At 52.9% G+C, this 15,585-nt stretch overlaps 1 protein-coding gene across 1 annotated transcript; it reads right to left on the bottom strand.

Annotated features, from left to right (window-relative positions):
* Positions 1 to 322: 322 nt before the first annotated feature.
* Positions 323 to 4,753, bottom strand: KCNF1 (potassium voltage-gated channel modifier subfamily F member 1). Its single transcript, XM_058682540.1, has one exon. The coding sequence runs from the start codon at positions 4,506 to 4,508 to the stop codon at positions 3,024 to 3,026; it is 1,485 nt and encodes a 494-aa protein (XP_058538523.1). The 5' UTR covers positions 4,509 to 4,753; the 3' UTR covers positions 323 to 3,023.
* Positions 4,754 to 15,585: the final 10,832 nt, after the last annotated feature.

Below are 15,585 nucleotides of genomic sequence, written 5' to 3'. Positions count from 1 at the left end.
GGGACTCTCGGAAGGAAAGAAAGGAGCGGAGCCGTGACCCCCAGGGACACAAGTCTCCCCCCTTCTGAAGAGGGCCCCGCACTCCTGTCTTTGCTCAGGATGCCCCTGGTGCTGGCACGGCCCTTTCCGCTCCTACTCACTCTCCAAGGCCTGACTGAGCTCCCATTTCCCAACAGCCCCGGGGGCGGGGGGTGGTAGGGGGCACACTGTTACTGCAGAGAAATATTTTAGGCTCTGAGGACCACGTGATCTCCTCCACAACTCCTCACCTCTGCCCCTGTAGCTGAGAGTGGCCCGAGAGGATCTGAGAAATGGGCGTGGCTGTCCCACGAAGACTTTATTTGAATTTCAGACACTTTTCATGGGTCACAAAATGTTATTCTTTCTTTGACTATTTTTTAAGCATTTACTAATGTGGGAAACGTCCTTACCCCAGGGACTGTACATGTGCGGGGGGCGGGCCATAGTTTGCCAGCCGCTGTTCTGGCCTCTTGACAACTGAAAGTGTGGCTGAAGGATCAGCCCCGGGGTTCCTGGAAGGTGGCGGCCGTCTCTGGGAGTTTGAGGAGAAGGCGAATTTCAGGGGCCCAGGCAGATCTATGGATTCAAAGCCTGCATTCTGGCAGGCTCTCCAGCTGACTCGTGTGCACGTTCAAGTTTTTAAAAGATTCTGATGCCAGGCTGTCCCCCGAGGATTCTAATGTAATGGGTGTGGGCGCAGCCTGGACCCAGGTGGTTCTACTGTGCCCTGGAAAGTTTCCCTGTGGTGGGGCGGTGGGGGGTGGGGGTCCCCACAGCTCCCTGGCCACTCCTCCACAACAAGCCTGTCGCTCTCTGAGCTCCTCTGACACCAGAATACCACCTAAGCCTAATTCATGAAGGGTCTCAGACAAATCACCGTCTCCAGACACGGTGTCCTCCCCCTAGTAGATGAGCTGGGCTCCGGGATCCTTTTGTAGCCGTAAAGATACCCTCCCCTGACCCCCAGGTGAATCAACGGGAAAGACCCTCCCGATCCGGGGTCCTCCTGGCCTCCCCCCATCGGGAAACTTGTTCCCCCACTCAGGCATCAGAGCCCCCCCCCAGGCTAGGTCCACACAGACCAGGACCCCACGCAACAAGCCCCCTTCTCCCCACTTCTCCCCTTCCCGCTGAGTCCCCCAACCCCAGCCCCACCGGTCCTCTGCCCTCCTTGGGTCACCTGACCCAGTATTTCCCTGGTGAAACTTGGGGGAGGTGCACACAACACTGACTCAGGGCCTTGCGCCCCTCTTTCTCAAGGCCTCCTCTCCAAGTCCCCCTACCCACGTGGCAGCCTCCCCCCCCCTGGAATCCCCAACACAACACGTTCACACCCTAGGCTTCAAAATCCTGGAAGGAGCCCCGAGAAATCATCCCTCCGTATGTATGTGGGAAAACCAGGGCCCGGAGAAGGGGAAAGACCGGGTGGGGGTGGGGGGGGGACCACCTACCCTCCTCCCCCACCATGGCTCCTCCCTGGGCATCAGCTGCCTCAGCCGGGGAAGGGAGAACAGAGCCCTGGGGTTCCTGGAAGAGAGACAGCCAGAGAGAGGGGCCTGCCGGGGCCAACTCCGTGCCAAGGGGACTGCCTTTGACTATGTAAACAGTGTGGCCGTGCCCTGGCCCCACCCCTTGCCGCCCTGCATGCCCAGCCCAGACCCTGGAGGCCAGAGTGGACAGCTGTGTGGCTCACCTCAGTCTTAGCACACAGTGACAGAAATGACTGTCCTTTGCTGCGTACCTACTATGCGCCAGGCACTGTGCTAAGCACCATGGTTCTCCGAGTTCATTCTGATATCTCCCTTTAAGGAACGATCGCAATGAGGATCAGAGAGGTTCATCAACAGGCCTGAGACCACACAGCTACAAAGAAAGTGGCGAGGGAGGGACGCTAGAAAAAAGTGTCGGAGCTTGAAGGCATCTCAGAGCGATCCTCCTCATTCTCTGGGCTTCAAGCCCACGTCTGTCTGTCTCTGTTCCTCTGGGGCCCTCAGACCAGGCTGGAAGTGGGCCACCTGTGCATGCTCAGGCTTGTCCATTCAGCTGATGCCTCCGAGGTACTGGTTCTAGAAGGCAGGAGGAGCTGGAGGACAGGAACAGCCACCCTCAGCACTTCTGGTCCACAGACCCTCCCCCCCTTCTAGGCTCAGGCACATGCCTCTGCCCCAAAGCCAGCTTACAGCAAAGAGAATGCCTGGCCATTGGGATCTTCACCCCTGGGGCTGAATCCCTGCTCTGTGTGGTCCTGGGCCTCAGTTTTCTTCATCTGTAAAATGGGCATACCTATCCAGCAGGGTTGCTGGAAGGAATGGAAAAAGTCACGAATAGGGCTTCCCGCAGGTGGTGAATAAATGGTGACCGCGCCACTGGGCGTTGCGAGCTCTGCGACCTCTCCCCCTCCAGGGAGTGAGCTTTTCCTCAGAAGGAAACAGAAGGGAGGAGTCGCCCGCACAGAGCCTCCTGGAATGTGGCAAGGCTTCTGGGTGCTGAACCCTGCCTATGAACCCTTCTTTAATTAGCTCTCAACTAAAAATAGCCCCTCCCCCACCCCCGCCCCCCGGGGGCTGCACACCTACTTCCTGGCCTGGCACCAGAGTGTGCCTCAGGCATGTCTGAGGGGTGGAGGGACCTCCAGCCTGTGACAGAACCTATGACACAGGTGGGTGCGCAGAGCAGGAGGCTTTATTGAAGGAGATACAGAACCGGGCGAGGGCTCCTGCCGTCGGCCAGACCGTGCCCTCCGTCACCCCCACACTGCCCGTGACTCCTAGACACCTCGGCTCTCCCCCACCCCCCCACCCCCACCCCCGGCTCCTGACAGGCGACAACAGAAAGGGGTCTTGCCCAGCCTCACCAGGGGTGCCCGAGAGGGCCTCCAGAGTTCTGTTCAGGAGACCGTGGAGGGGACAAAGGACAGCCCCTCCCGGGAAGTCACTGATAGGCCCGCCACACCTGCCCCTCCGTCCGCTGGCCCAAGTCCGTCTGTGCCCGGAAGACCCTCGTCACTTGCAGCTCTGGAGCCGGGTCCTGTGGTGCTTCTCCTCGGTCAGGAGAGGAATGAAGGTGTCGCTGTGGGAGATCTTCAGCCGGCTGCTCCAGCTCGGCCCCTCCTCCCCCGCGGGCTCCGGCAGGAGGCTGTCCAGGTCGCTGCGGGAGCACCCCGCTTTGCCCTCAGCCGCGCCGCCGGAGTTGAGTTCCATCAGCTCGAGCTCGTGCTTGGCCGCTGTCTCCAGGACCCGCTGCTTGTTGTAGTACCTGACGAAGTTGTTGATGATGGGATGGATGGGCAGGGCGATGGCGATGACCCCGCACAAGAAGCTGATGGCCGCGTTGAGCTTGCCCAGGGTGGTCTTGGGGTAGATGTCCCCGTAGCCAACGGTGGTCATGGTGATGATGGCCCACCAGAAGGACTGGGGGATGCTCTTAAACAGGGTCTCGGGGTGGCTCTGCTCCATGGTGTAGCCCAGGGCCGAGAAGACAAAGATGCCCACGGCCAGGTACATGAGCAGCAGCCCTAGCTCCTTGAAGCTGCGCTTGAGGGCGTAGGTGAGCGTCTGCAGGCCGGAGGAGTGGCGGGCCAGCTTGAAGATGCGGGCGATGCGCATGATACGCAGCGCCTGCACGGCCTGCTGCACGTTGGTCAGCTCCATCATGCGGGCGCCCAGGTGCGTGAGCGTGAGGCTCACGTAGAAGGGCAGGATGGCCAGCACGTCCACGATGTTCATGAAGGACAGCGCGAAGTGCAGCTTGTTGGGCGACGAGAAGAGGCGCAGCAGGTACTCCAGCGTGAACCAGCCGATGCACGCCGTCTCCACGTTCTCCAGCGTCGGGTGCTCCACGCGGTTGCCGTCGGCGTCCAGGACCTGCAGCTCGGGGATGGTGCCCACGCACATGACCACCGACGAGACGAGGATGAGCAGGAAGGACAGCACGGCCACCACCCGCGCCGGGCACGACGACTCGGGCTTCTCCAGGAACTTCCAGACGCACTTCTGGCAGCGCCCCCAGCGGCCCTCGGCCGAGTCGACGCCCAGGTCGTCCAGGATGAGCTGCACGCGGCGCGCGATCTCCTCCAGCTCCTCGCGCTTCTCGCTCAGGTGGCTCTTGCAGCAGTCGTCCAGGAACTTGAGGTCCACCTTCCAGAAGTCCATCTCGTTCTTGAAGCAGATGGGGCAGATGCCCTTCTTCATGTGCACCTCCCCGAAATAGTACACCTCGATGACACACTTGAAGGCGTCCGGGTCCCTGTCGAAGTAGAACTCGCGCTTCCCGGGGTCGTAGTCGTCGCACAGGGAGAAGATGCTGTCGTAGCCCCCCGCCAGGCAGCCGATGAGCTCGGCCAGCCGCGTCTCGGGGTACTGGCTGAGGAGGTCTCCGTACAGCACCTGCCGCACGCCCCCCACGTTGACCACGATCTCGATGTCGTCGCCGGCCCGGGAGCCCTGGCTGCCCGGCTCCGGGAGGCTGCGCTCCGCGGCCGCGTCCATCCTCCCGGCGAGCGCCCGCTCCGCCTCGGCTCCGCGCCCCGCCGCCGCCGCCGCCGGTCCCGCAGGTGCCACCCGCGCGCCGCCCTCGGGGAAGCCCGCCCGGCGCCCGGCGCCCGGCTGCCTGGAAGGGCGGTCACAGCGGGCAGCAGGCGGCAGCGGCGCGCCGCGGGGGAGGCATGCACCCGGCGGCGGCGGGGCTCCGGGCGGGCATCGGGGCGCCGGGGCGCGCGGCCGGCGCGGGTGGAGGGGGTGGGGGTGGGGGGGGCCTCTGGCGGCCGCCGGCCTCGCCCTGCGCACTCACCCGGCTCCCGGGCGGCGCGACCCGCCGCCCCCGGCTCGGCCTCCCTGCAGGACTAGGGTCCCCCCGCGGGCGGCCGTCCTCCTCCTCCTCCTCCTCCTCCGGCGGCGGCGGCGGCGGCGGGCTGCTCCCCGAGCCGCGCGGGTCCCCGCGAGCGTCCGGGGGACGAGTCCCGGAGCTGCCGGACCCACGCAGTCCGCCCAGGCGTGCGGAGAGCGAACTTGGGCTCGCTTTGCCCGAGCCGGTTCCAAGCACAATAGGGATTCCAGCCTGACGTCAAGAGCCTTTCAGACTGTACCCTCTTCTGGTGAAATTCCGCAAGGCACGCGCGGCAGCGGCGGGGAGCGGCTTCACCCTCGGGCAACACCGCCCCAGCCGCCCCGGCGCGCGCCGCCCGCCCCTCCGGGGGACGGTCACCGAGCGGCCCGGAGCCCCGGCTTTTAAAGCGGCCGGCGGCTCAGGCCCCAAAGTTCTGGCCCCGCGGCCGCCTGTTGCTTGGCGGGAATGCGTGGCCGAGAAAGCCCCTTCCGAGGCTGCTCCCGCGCGCGTCCGCGGTCCCTCCGGGTCTCCGACTCCCGCCCGGCCTCCCTGGCCCTTGAAGGTTCCCTACGACCCCCGACGCTGCCCCTGGGGCCGTGGGCGCCACCTTTTCGCCTGCACCTCCACAGTGAACAGCGAGGACATCCAGTCCAGCCCCTGGAGGAGAGAAGGGACCTGGCCAAGGTCACACAGTGAAAAGGCAGTAGAGCCCGGTGTGGCCACTTCTTAATCCAGAAGCTTCCTGCAGTCCTGGCCGATTGATCTACCCAGGGTTAGCAGGTTGAAACCCCGCGGGGAGGCCCTAGCTGTCCAGCACGTCCTGTTTTTCCGCAGCCCCCTCCCCCTGCCCACTACCACTAGCGGCCAGAGCCCTTGCACCCCCGGGGCTCCTGCCTCCCCATTCCCCACTCCGTCTCCGAGGCTTGCCTGCCCTTCCCACACCCTCCGCTGTGTCTCTCTTCGGGGCTCGTGGCCACAGCTGTCTTTCAGCCGCTCACATGCCTGAACCCTCGCAATAGCTGGCAGGGTGATCCACACTGAAAATTACTGAACTTCATCTGTGACCCAGAGACCGTGTGAAAAAAATTATCCTAGAGGGAGAGGTGACTTAGGCGAGCACAGAGGATCTTTAGGGCAGCAAAACTATCCCGGGTGGTAGCATAATGGGGGATACGTGTCCTTACGTATTTGTCAAACCCACAGGATGTACAACCGCGAGAGTGAACGCCAGTGTAAAAACTATGGGCTCTGGGTGATAATGTGCCACTGCAGGCTCATCGATCGTAACAAACGTGCCACCCTGGTGGGGGATATTGATAGGGAAGCTGAGCGGTGCGGAGCAGGAGGTAGGCAGGAAATTTCTGCATGTTCTTCTCCATTTTGCCGTGACTCTAATCCGCTCTGAAAAATAGTCTGTTAGAAATATGATCCGTAGGGGCGCCTGGGTGGCTCAGTCGGTTGAGCGTCCGACCTCGGCTCAGGTCACGATCTCACAGTCCGTGGGTTTGAGCCCCGCGTCGGGCTCTGTGCTGACGGCTCAGAGCCCGGAGCCTGCTTCGGACTCTGTGTCTCCCTCTCTCTCTGACCGTCCCCCGTTCACGCTCTGTCTCCCTCTGTCTCAAAAATAAATAAACGTTAAAAAATAAAGAAAAGAAAAGAAAAAAGAAATGTAATCCGTAGACTCATCGTCAAGGAAACGGCGATCAAAACCACAACGAGATATCACCTCACACCTGTCAGCACGGCTAAAATCAAAAACACAAGAAACAAGTGTTGGCGAGGATGTGGAGGAAAAGGAAGGCTCAGGCAGTGTTGGTGGGAATGCAAACTGGTGCAGCCACAGCGGAAAACAGTATGGCGTTTCCCCAAAAAATTAAAAATAGAATTACCCTCTCACCCAGTAGTTCTGCTACTCGGTACTACCTAGTAAATATTACTAGGCATTTCCCCAAAGGATATGACAACACAAATTTGAAGAGATACACGCACCCCTATGTTTATAGCAGCCGTATTTACAATAGGCTTATTACTTGGAAATTTACTTATTTCCACGTTATGGAAGGAGCCCAAGTGCCCGCCAACAGATGAATGGCTAAAGATGTGGTATACATATATACTATGCGATATTACTCAGCCATAAAAAAGAATGAAATCTTGCCATTTGCAACCACGTGGATGGAGCTAGAGAGTAAAATGTTAAGCAAAATGTCAGAGAAAGACAAATACCGCATGATTTCACTCGTATGTGCAACTTAAGAAACAAAACAAATGAACAAAGGGAAAAAGAGGCAAACCAAAAACCAGACTCTTAGCTATGGAAACAAACTGGGGGTTACCAGAGGGGAGGAGGGGGGAAGGGTGCGGTCGGTGAAGAGGACTGATGCTCATGCTGAGCACTGAGTAACGTATAGAATTGTTGATTGACTACACTGTATACCTGAAACTAATATAACACTGTGTGTTAACTCTACTGGAATTAAAATTTTTACACACACACACATATGCACACACAATTCTGTAGACTGTGTTTTTTTTTTTACATAGAACTTAAAATGTTTAGAGAGAAGGCCTGTGTGCACAAGTAGGGGAGGGGCAGAGAGAGGGACAGAGGATCTGAGGCGGGCTTCGCGCTGAGAGCAGAGAGCGCGTGGCGGGGCTCAAACTCACAAACTGTAAGATCACGACCTGAGCCCAAGTCAGATGCTTAACCGACTGAGCCAACCAGATGCCCCTAGCCGGGTTTGTTAACCTTTATTTTCTATCCATTAATGGATTATGAAATCAAGTTCCTAGGTCACTGACTACACTTTTTTTTTCTTTAATGAGTCAGTATCAAACATTGTATTAGGATACATCACACAAAATACATACTGTTTGGTGCGATTTCTTTTTACAAATTTCTGTCCTTTCCGCCTAAGATCAGCCTTACAACCTGTTACTGCAGAATAAGAAGTTGAGATTCAGAAAGGTTGAGTAATAACAATATTTGCTTTGCACTTGGCTCGTGTGATTTCCACATGCTTCTCTCTGAGGAAATAAGAGGTCAGGTAACCCACCAAGATCACCCGGCAGGCGGCAAAGCGGGGGCTCTGAACCGCCATCCCCTGCTGTCACAGCCCACAGCCGTCACCCACCCGTGTTCTGGTCACACAACTGATAACGGTGGAGGTGCGATTTGAACTGAGACCTGCCGGGCACAAAGGCCGATTCTTCTGTCCAGTGTAGTCCAGCACGCTGCTCCCTACCCACGCCCCGTATTCATGTTACGGTTCCTACTCGTATCACTGGCCTTCTCAGTTGCTCCCTAGTTAACCTACAGAATTACGTTCAAATTGCATCTTAGTGTAAGTTTAATGGGCTTTAAAACACGCATTCATTTATTCAAATATTTATTGAGCTCCAATGGAAAGCGCCCGCGGGCGCGCGCGCGCGCACACACACACACACACACACACAGACGCGCGCGCGCGCGCGCGCGCGCTCCACCCTGGCTATGGGAGCTGGGTTCATACTCCAGTAGAAAAATATGTTTTTTTGTAACTAATACCTAGTTTGCAGTAAGAGTGTAGCTGAGAGGTGCCCCCAAGGAGTGGTGCTTCCTGAATTTCCCTACAGGGGGCGCCGAGGGGCGGCCCTGGAGACCGTGGCAAGAAGTCGGAAGAGGAAGAGGCTGTGTTTGCTTAGGGCATTCGCTTGGCTTAGGTGTGCATTTGGGGGGTGTGGTGGTGATCCCTCAGGCGGGTAGGGCCCCCCGACTCCAGCCACCCTTCGGTATGGTCTCTAGATCCAAAGTCTCTGGGTTCCAGATACCTTGCCGCTGCGGACTCGGGCGTCTGGAAGAGACCGCATGGAAGTTGAGCCCTGAGGTCTGAGGACCTCCCCAGTCTGCCTGTGCAGGGGTTACATGTCATTTGGAGGCGGGTCAGTACTGATGGGCGAAGCTGGAAACAGACCACATAGAGCCTAGTAGGTTCTGTGAGGAATCTGGGCAGTCCATTTTTTAGAGCTCAGGTCACTCACTGCTCAGCAGTGGGTTGATTATGCAATTAATTTATTATTAACCAGCATTTTTTCCTGAGATGGTATAGAAAACGTCAGCGTACATCGGAGAAGCAGATGTAACATACAGCAGAGCAAATGCCACCAGGCAGCTCACAGCTGAGCAGGCGCCACTGACAGCAGGTGCATGAGAGAGAGACGACTGTAAGTCACAGGTCAAGGCCAGGGAGGTATTTGCAGTCTGAGGGCTGGTAACAAAAGGAGGGCAGGGAGGAGGACCCCTGCTGGAGGCGCTGAGGCCGTCCTGAAGCCAGAACCTACGAGGAGGGGAGAGGTGAGGCACAGGAACCCTGCCCTATAGGGAGCAGCCCCAGCACCACAGAGAGGGGAGCAGAAGGCTGCACCCACTCACCCCTCCAAACCTGCAAGCCCCACGCCCCAGCCTCTTAGCCTCCTTCCCAAAGCCTCACAAGCCTAGAGCCCTGTCTGCTGACAGGCTGGAGCACAGAAAGTCCTCCCTTCTCACCCCACCACGCTTTCCCCATGCACCTGATTCACATGGCGAGTCACACTTGCAGGGCGGGTCTGTGGATTCCTCCGCACTGGGTGCTCTCCCTGGGCCTGTTTGGGGGAGGAATTGTGTCCTCCCCCGAATTCGTATGTTGACGCCTTAACCCCCAATGTGACTGTGTTTGGAGATGGGGCCTTTAAGGAGATAACTAAAATTAAAAAGGTGAGGCCCTGATCTAATAGGATTAGTGTCCTTTTGAGAAAAGACTAGTGATCTCTCTCTCTCTCTGCACACACACACAGAGGTAAACTATGTGAAGGCACAGCAAGAAGGTGGTCATCTACAAGCCCGAGAGAGAGCCCTCACCAGAATCCATATCAGGACCTTGATCTCGGGCTTCTGGCTGCCGGAAGGGTTTTGTTACGGCAGCCCAAGCAGACCAAGACATGCTTCCTCCTCCCTTACACCTGCCGCATCTTCCCTAGACCTCCCCCTTCTCCACCGTGCTAGACACAGGCCCCTCCTCGTTCTACCCCTACACCCAGTCCAGATTTTGTGGAGGGTTATGCTGGAATACCATAGGTTAAAAAAAAATCCATTGGCTGTCTTCTCATCAAGAGTCACTGATGTGTAGAAACTTGAGCCAGGAAGCTAGATGCATCAAGAACTTCCTGAGGGATCAAACCAGGAAAAAAAAAAAAAAAAACAGCCCGGACTTTTTGGCTAAAAATAGAGAGTATCTTGCTGTGGTGTATTCAGTCCTGCATATGACTTCTATTACAATTGTACGTTTCGTGATATCATAGGGGGTGGGGAACACAAAACCTTCTATTAGACGCAAGAAGCAGCAGCAATTTTGACTCGTGTAGGTTTTTCATTTAAATAGGGAAGGGAAAAAAAACCCAGTCTATTTAGGTGTCATTGGGGAGTGATTGTTTGAGCTATAGTTTTCCTTATTAAATATGTATTTTTTTATTTGTTGAACAGTAACATTTTGGGCTACAGAATGCTCAATTTCCACGGCACTAATTAAAACCAGCACATGTGTATCTAAGTGATTTGTCTAGACAACAAATGATACAAGCTGCAATCTACTCCCTTTTTATGGAATAATCAGTTCTGTTCAGTTAACATTTCTTTGTGTTTTGCTGAATTTAATAATACCTTTCATTAGGATTCACTTCTGTACTCTGTCGGAAATTTACATGTCATCATTTGCTATGCACCTGTCAGTGCAGTGAGCTGCCCCTGGAGTCCCAAAGAATTGATTGACTAGAAGCCCACCGACTCCTGTCTGAACAAACTGTGCCTGGGACTCAAGTGCAGGAGGCCGGCTGGCAGGAGGGGTGTTGGATGGAGAACAAGGGTAGAGGAGACAATGATGTAAACCTGAATCGCCAGGAAATGTCAGTTGTGTCCCAGCTCCTGAGCTGCCTTTTTATTCTCTATGCCTCAGTTTTTTTCATCTGCAAAATGGAACTAGTGAACATTTCCTTCCCGAGTATAAGATGTATAGGGAACAAGTAAAATCGTAGTGTGAACAGGCGTTATGAAGTATAAGATGCTGAAAATGTGAAGGCAAAGGGAGGGAGGAAGGACAGGCTTGGACTTGTTGGATGCCACTCCTGCTGTGGGCATGTGCCTTTGCGCCCACACACCTCCGCCTCCCTGGCTCCATTCACCGTGACTCATCCAGCTCAGGTCGTGAGTGGGAGGACGGTGCACGTGACAGGGCCACCGCGCGTCCCAGATATGTACGAAGACATCAGAGATGCTGCACGAGTACATCTGTCCTGGAGGCTGGCAGGTAGTACCCACTCTGGGCCTGAGATTCGCTGCTTTGACTTTCCTAGGGAAAAAAAGCACAGACAATGGGAGGACTCTCCGGCTGCAGGCCCCACCAGTTGGGAGCAGAGCAGTCACCAGGAGAGGGGTGGATGCTATTTGCTTTTGAACTTGCTTTTAAAGCACACTGGGAGGGGTGCCTGGGTGGCTCAGTCAGGTAAGTGCCCAACTTCGGCTCAGGTCATGATCTCGCAGTTCGTGAGTTCGAGCCCCACGTCTGAGACTGTGCTGACAACTTGGAGCCTGGAGCTTGCTTCAGATTCTATGTCTCCCTGTCTCTCTGCTCCTTCCCCACTCACACTCTGTCTCTCTCAAAAATAAACAAGCATTAAAAAAATTTTTTTAAGCACACTGGGAGTATAAAAGAAAACTCTCTTAGAAACAAGTCCTTTAGCATTTTCCTTTTCTCTAATTGCAAAATTAACATATACTTACTGTAAAAATTTTTTAAATGGGAAAGCCCGTATTTGCATTCCCCAGATTCCTATTCCCCAAAGGTCAGTGTTGTACATATAGCATTAGTTCCCTGCTCTTGTGTAATGGATTACCACAAACTCAGCATTTGTCATTTTAAAATGACAAACATTTGTTATCTTACAGTTTCCATGAGTCTTGCTGAGGCTTAGCTGGATCCTCTGTTCAAGGTCTCACAAGGCTGCAGTCAAAGTGTTGGCTGGGGCTGGGGTCTTGTCTGAGGCTCAGGCCCCTCTTCCCCGTTCATGTAGCAGAATTTCCTTGCAACTATAGGACTCATGGATGCTTAGCCTTCTTTGAGACCAACAGCAGAACCTCTCTGATCTCAGTGAAGACCAAAGCCCTCTTTTAAGAGGCTTACCTAATTAGGCCAGGCCCACCCAGAAGAATTCCCCTGTTAATTAACTCAAACACACACTATTACATTACTATTTACATTAACACCCCCCTCCAAAGAAATACTTAGGTATAAATCTGACAACATTTAAACAAGATCTGTATGAAGAAAATTACAAAAGTCTGATAAACTAAATATATGGAAAGTTATCCCATGTTCATGGATAGGAAGATTCATTTTGTCAAGATGTTAGTTCTTCCCAACTTGATCTATAAATTCAATGCAATTCCATCAAAATCCCAGCAAGTTATTTTGTGGATATTGACAAAATCATTCTAAAGTTTATATGGAGAGGCAAAATGTTCAGAATAGAATAGTCAACTCAATATTGAAGGAGAAGAACAAAGTCAGAGGACTGATACTACCTGACTTTAAGACTTACTACAAATCTACAGTAATCAAGACAGTGTGGCAGTAAAAAAAAAAAAAAATCAACAAATATATCAATGTAATAGAGTAGATAGCCCAGCAATAGACTCACACAAATACAGTCATCTGTTCTTTGACAAAAGGGCAAAGGACTACAAAGCAAAGATTCGTCTTTTCAACAAATGGTACTGAAACAACTGGACATCCATATGTGAAAAAATGAATCTAGACATAGACTTTACACCCTTCCCAAAAATTAACTCAAAATGGATTACAGACCTAACTGCAAAACACAAAACTATAAAACTCCTAGAAGATAACATAGTAGAAAACCTAGATGTCCTTGGGTGTGGCGGTGCCTTTAAAAATATAACACCAAAGGCACAATCCATGAAAGAAATAATCAATAAACTGGACTTAACTGAAATTACAAACTTCTGCTCTGAGGGGCACCTGGGTGATTGAGCATCCGACTCTTGATTTCGGCTCAGGTCATGATCTCACAGTTCATGGGATCAAGTCCCGCATCAGGTTCTGTGCTGACAGTGTGGAGCCTGCTTGGGATTCTTTCTCTCTCCCTCTCTCTCTGTCCCACCTGCTCTCACACTGTCTCTTTCTCCCTCCTTCTTTCTCAAAATAAATAAATAAGCTTTACAAAAATGAAATAAATAAAATAGGAAATAAAATCTTCTGCTCTGAAAAAGACCATGTCAAAAGAATTAGAAGACGAGCCACAGACTGAGAGAAAATATTTGCAAAAGATACATCTGATAAAGGACTGTTATCCAACATATACTAAGAACTCTTTTAAAACTCAACCATAAGGAAGCAAATAACCTGATTTAAAAATGGGGTAAGTGGCAATGCTATGCTTTCCAATCAATTTTGATACAAACCTAAGACTACCCTAAAAAAATTAAGTGTCTTCAATTTTTTAAGCAAGTAATGCTTTTCAGACAAATCTCTCTGGGTACATACGTCCAAGTCCAGTGTTTACACTGACGATTAGCTGCCTTGTAGGAAATCCAGTCCACAGCTCAGCACAGGGGAAAGGGAATGTCAGGTGTGGAAATAGCTAGTGCCTCCTTATACCCCATGGAATTCAGCAAAGGGCCAGTCACACATGTGGGCTCAGCCCCTGACAATAAGACACTTTCAGAGCCCCTCAGGGTCCCATCCTGGGAAGCATTTGACAGATGCTTGTCTCTTGGTGTCCCCAGCTCCATATCTGCTCCTGGCCAGAGAATGGGGGGGACAGCAGGGGCACATTATGGGTCAGATGAGCAGAGAAAGCCCATGGTGTGGAAAGAGGAAAGTGGTGTAGGATGAACCAGGAGCAGAGTGGGAGGTGGGACGGATAGAGGGAAGGCAGGTGGATGGGAATAAAGAAAGGAAATTCAGAAATGTCTTCTCATGTTTTGAAGCAAATGTCATGTCAGGCAGGACTTGATAATTACTGTCACTTGTGGGATGTTTCAGTGCAAGAGAACCAAATAATTATGATGTCATGAGCTCAGTGCCTTCCTCCAAGTCAGCATCCAGTCATCATCGTATACGGTTTAAGTGTCCTTGGGAGCCTCCTGTGCATTAGTCACACCCTGGGTTGCACAGCAGAGCCCTTTGAGGAGCGGAAGTTCCTTCCTCGTCCAGTCATGACAATCAAATAGGACTTCCCAGGGATATAGATGGACCCTGGGGGGTGCCAGGTTTCCAGAAAGCCTGGAGACACAGAACCTCAGAACTGGAGGAGCATCATTTAGGTCAACCTTTCAACTGGAGAACATCATTTGGGTCAACCTTTCACCCACTGTATCCCTCCTCATAGGCACGCAGTCTCAACTTGGATGCCTCTGGAGATGGGGAGCTCGTGGCATGAAGGCAACCAGGAGTGGTACAACATGAAAACTCTCCAGAAGAAAAGAGGCCTTTTTCTATTTCCTGGTGGGCAAATCATTCCATGCCCTGAAGCCATGAAGGTCATATCTTTCTAGACATGTTGGATCTCTAGCTGGAAAACTAAGCTCTGAGTCCCACGTCTGCCATGCACTAGCTATGTGACTTTGGAGAAGTCACTCTGCCTCTTTGAGTCTCCGTTGCCATCTACAAAATAGAAATGATACTTACTAGAGCCGCATCAGATGGTTCTTTTGAGCAGTAAAGGAACTGCATTGTGAACTACAAGGTGAAGAGTTGCAACTATTTTTTTTTTTTTTTTTGTAATATTGGGGTTGAAATGAGACCTAAACAATCGGAAACAAACTTCTTTGCTTTTCAGCGCCAATATATAAGTGAGCTCTAATGTCCCTGTCTGCAAAAAACATACTAACAGACAGAAAAAGAAGCCAGAAGAGGTTAGGGATTGGGAACATGCTTACATCTGTAGTTTGTATTAATACTTTTGTGAGTGCACTAACACAGCATGGCTCACTGTGTTCACCTCTCCAGCTTTGGTTCCACCTCCCCACAATGTGGAGAAGCCATGGAGTCTGGACAGGATGACTCCCATCCCAGCTTTAAAGGGGGGTCCCCATCAATCTGAGCCACTAGCATCACCCCCTTGACATGTATATCTCCCTTGCCTCCACTAATGTTCTAGGGAAAGGTGAGTTAGTCCAGCCTCAAGCCACTCAGAGTATTTCCCTGGCCATGGGGACAGTACCTAGGTTGCTCCAATCAAAGTATAGCAGAAGACTTTTGTTGGATGAATGAGGCAGGAGAAGCTCCCTCTCCCCCTGGATATGGATGTGCAAGCATAGTTTTTGTTAAAGCAGGTGGCATTCGTCTTGTAACCTTGAGAACAGCCAGCCTTCAAATGAAGTGAATATGGTCAAAGACAGAATGGAGAGACAGACACGAATATCTAGTATTGTCAAAACACTAGATCAGGGGCGCCTGGGTGGCGCAGTCGGTTAAGCGTCCGACTTCAGCCAGGTCACGATCTCGCGGTCCGTGAGTTCGAGCCCCGCGTCAGGCTCTGGGCTGACGGCTCGGAGCCTGGAGCCTGTTTCCGATTCTGTGTCTCCCTCTCTCTCTGCCCCTCCCCCGTTCATGCTCTGTCTCTCTCTGTCCCAAAAATAAATAAAAAACGTTGAAAAAAAAAAATTAAAAAAAAAAAAAAACACTAGATCAAACCGACCCTGAAGCC

This window comes from Neofelis nebulosa, chromosome 9 (assembly GCF_028018385.1).
Source record: "Neofelis nebulosa isolate mNeoNeb1 chromosome 9, mNeoNeb1.pri, whole genome shotgun sequence".
NCBI lineage: Eukaryota > Metazoa > Chordata > Mammalia > Carnivora > Felidae > Neofelis > Neofelis nebulosa.
This window is presented reverse-complemented; position numbering and strand designations above follow the sequence as displayed.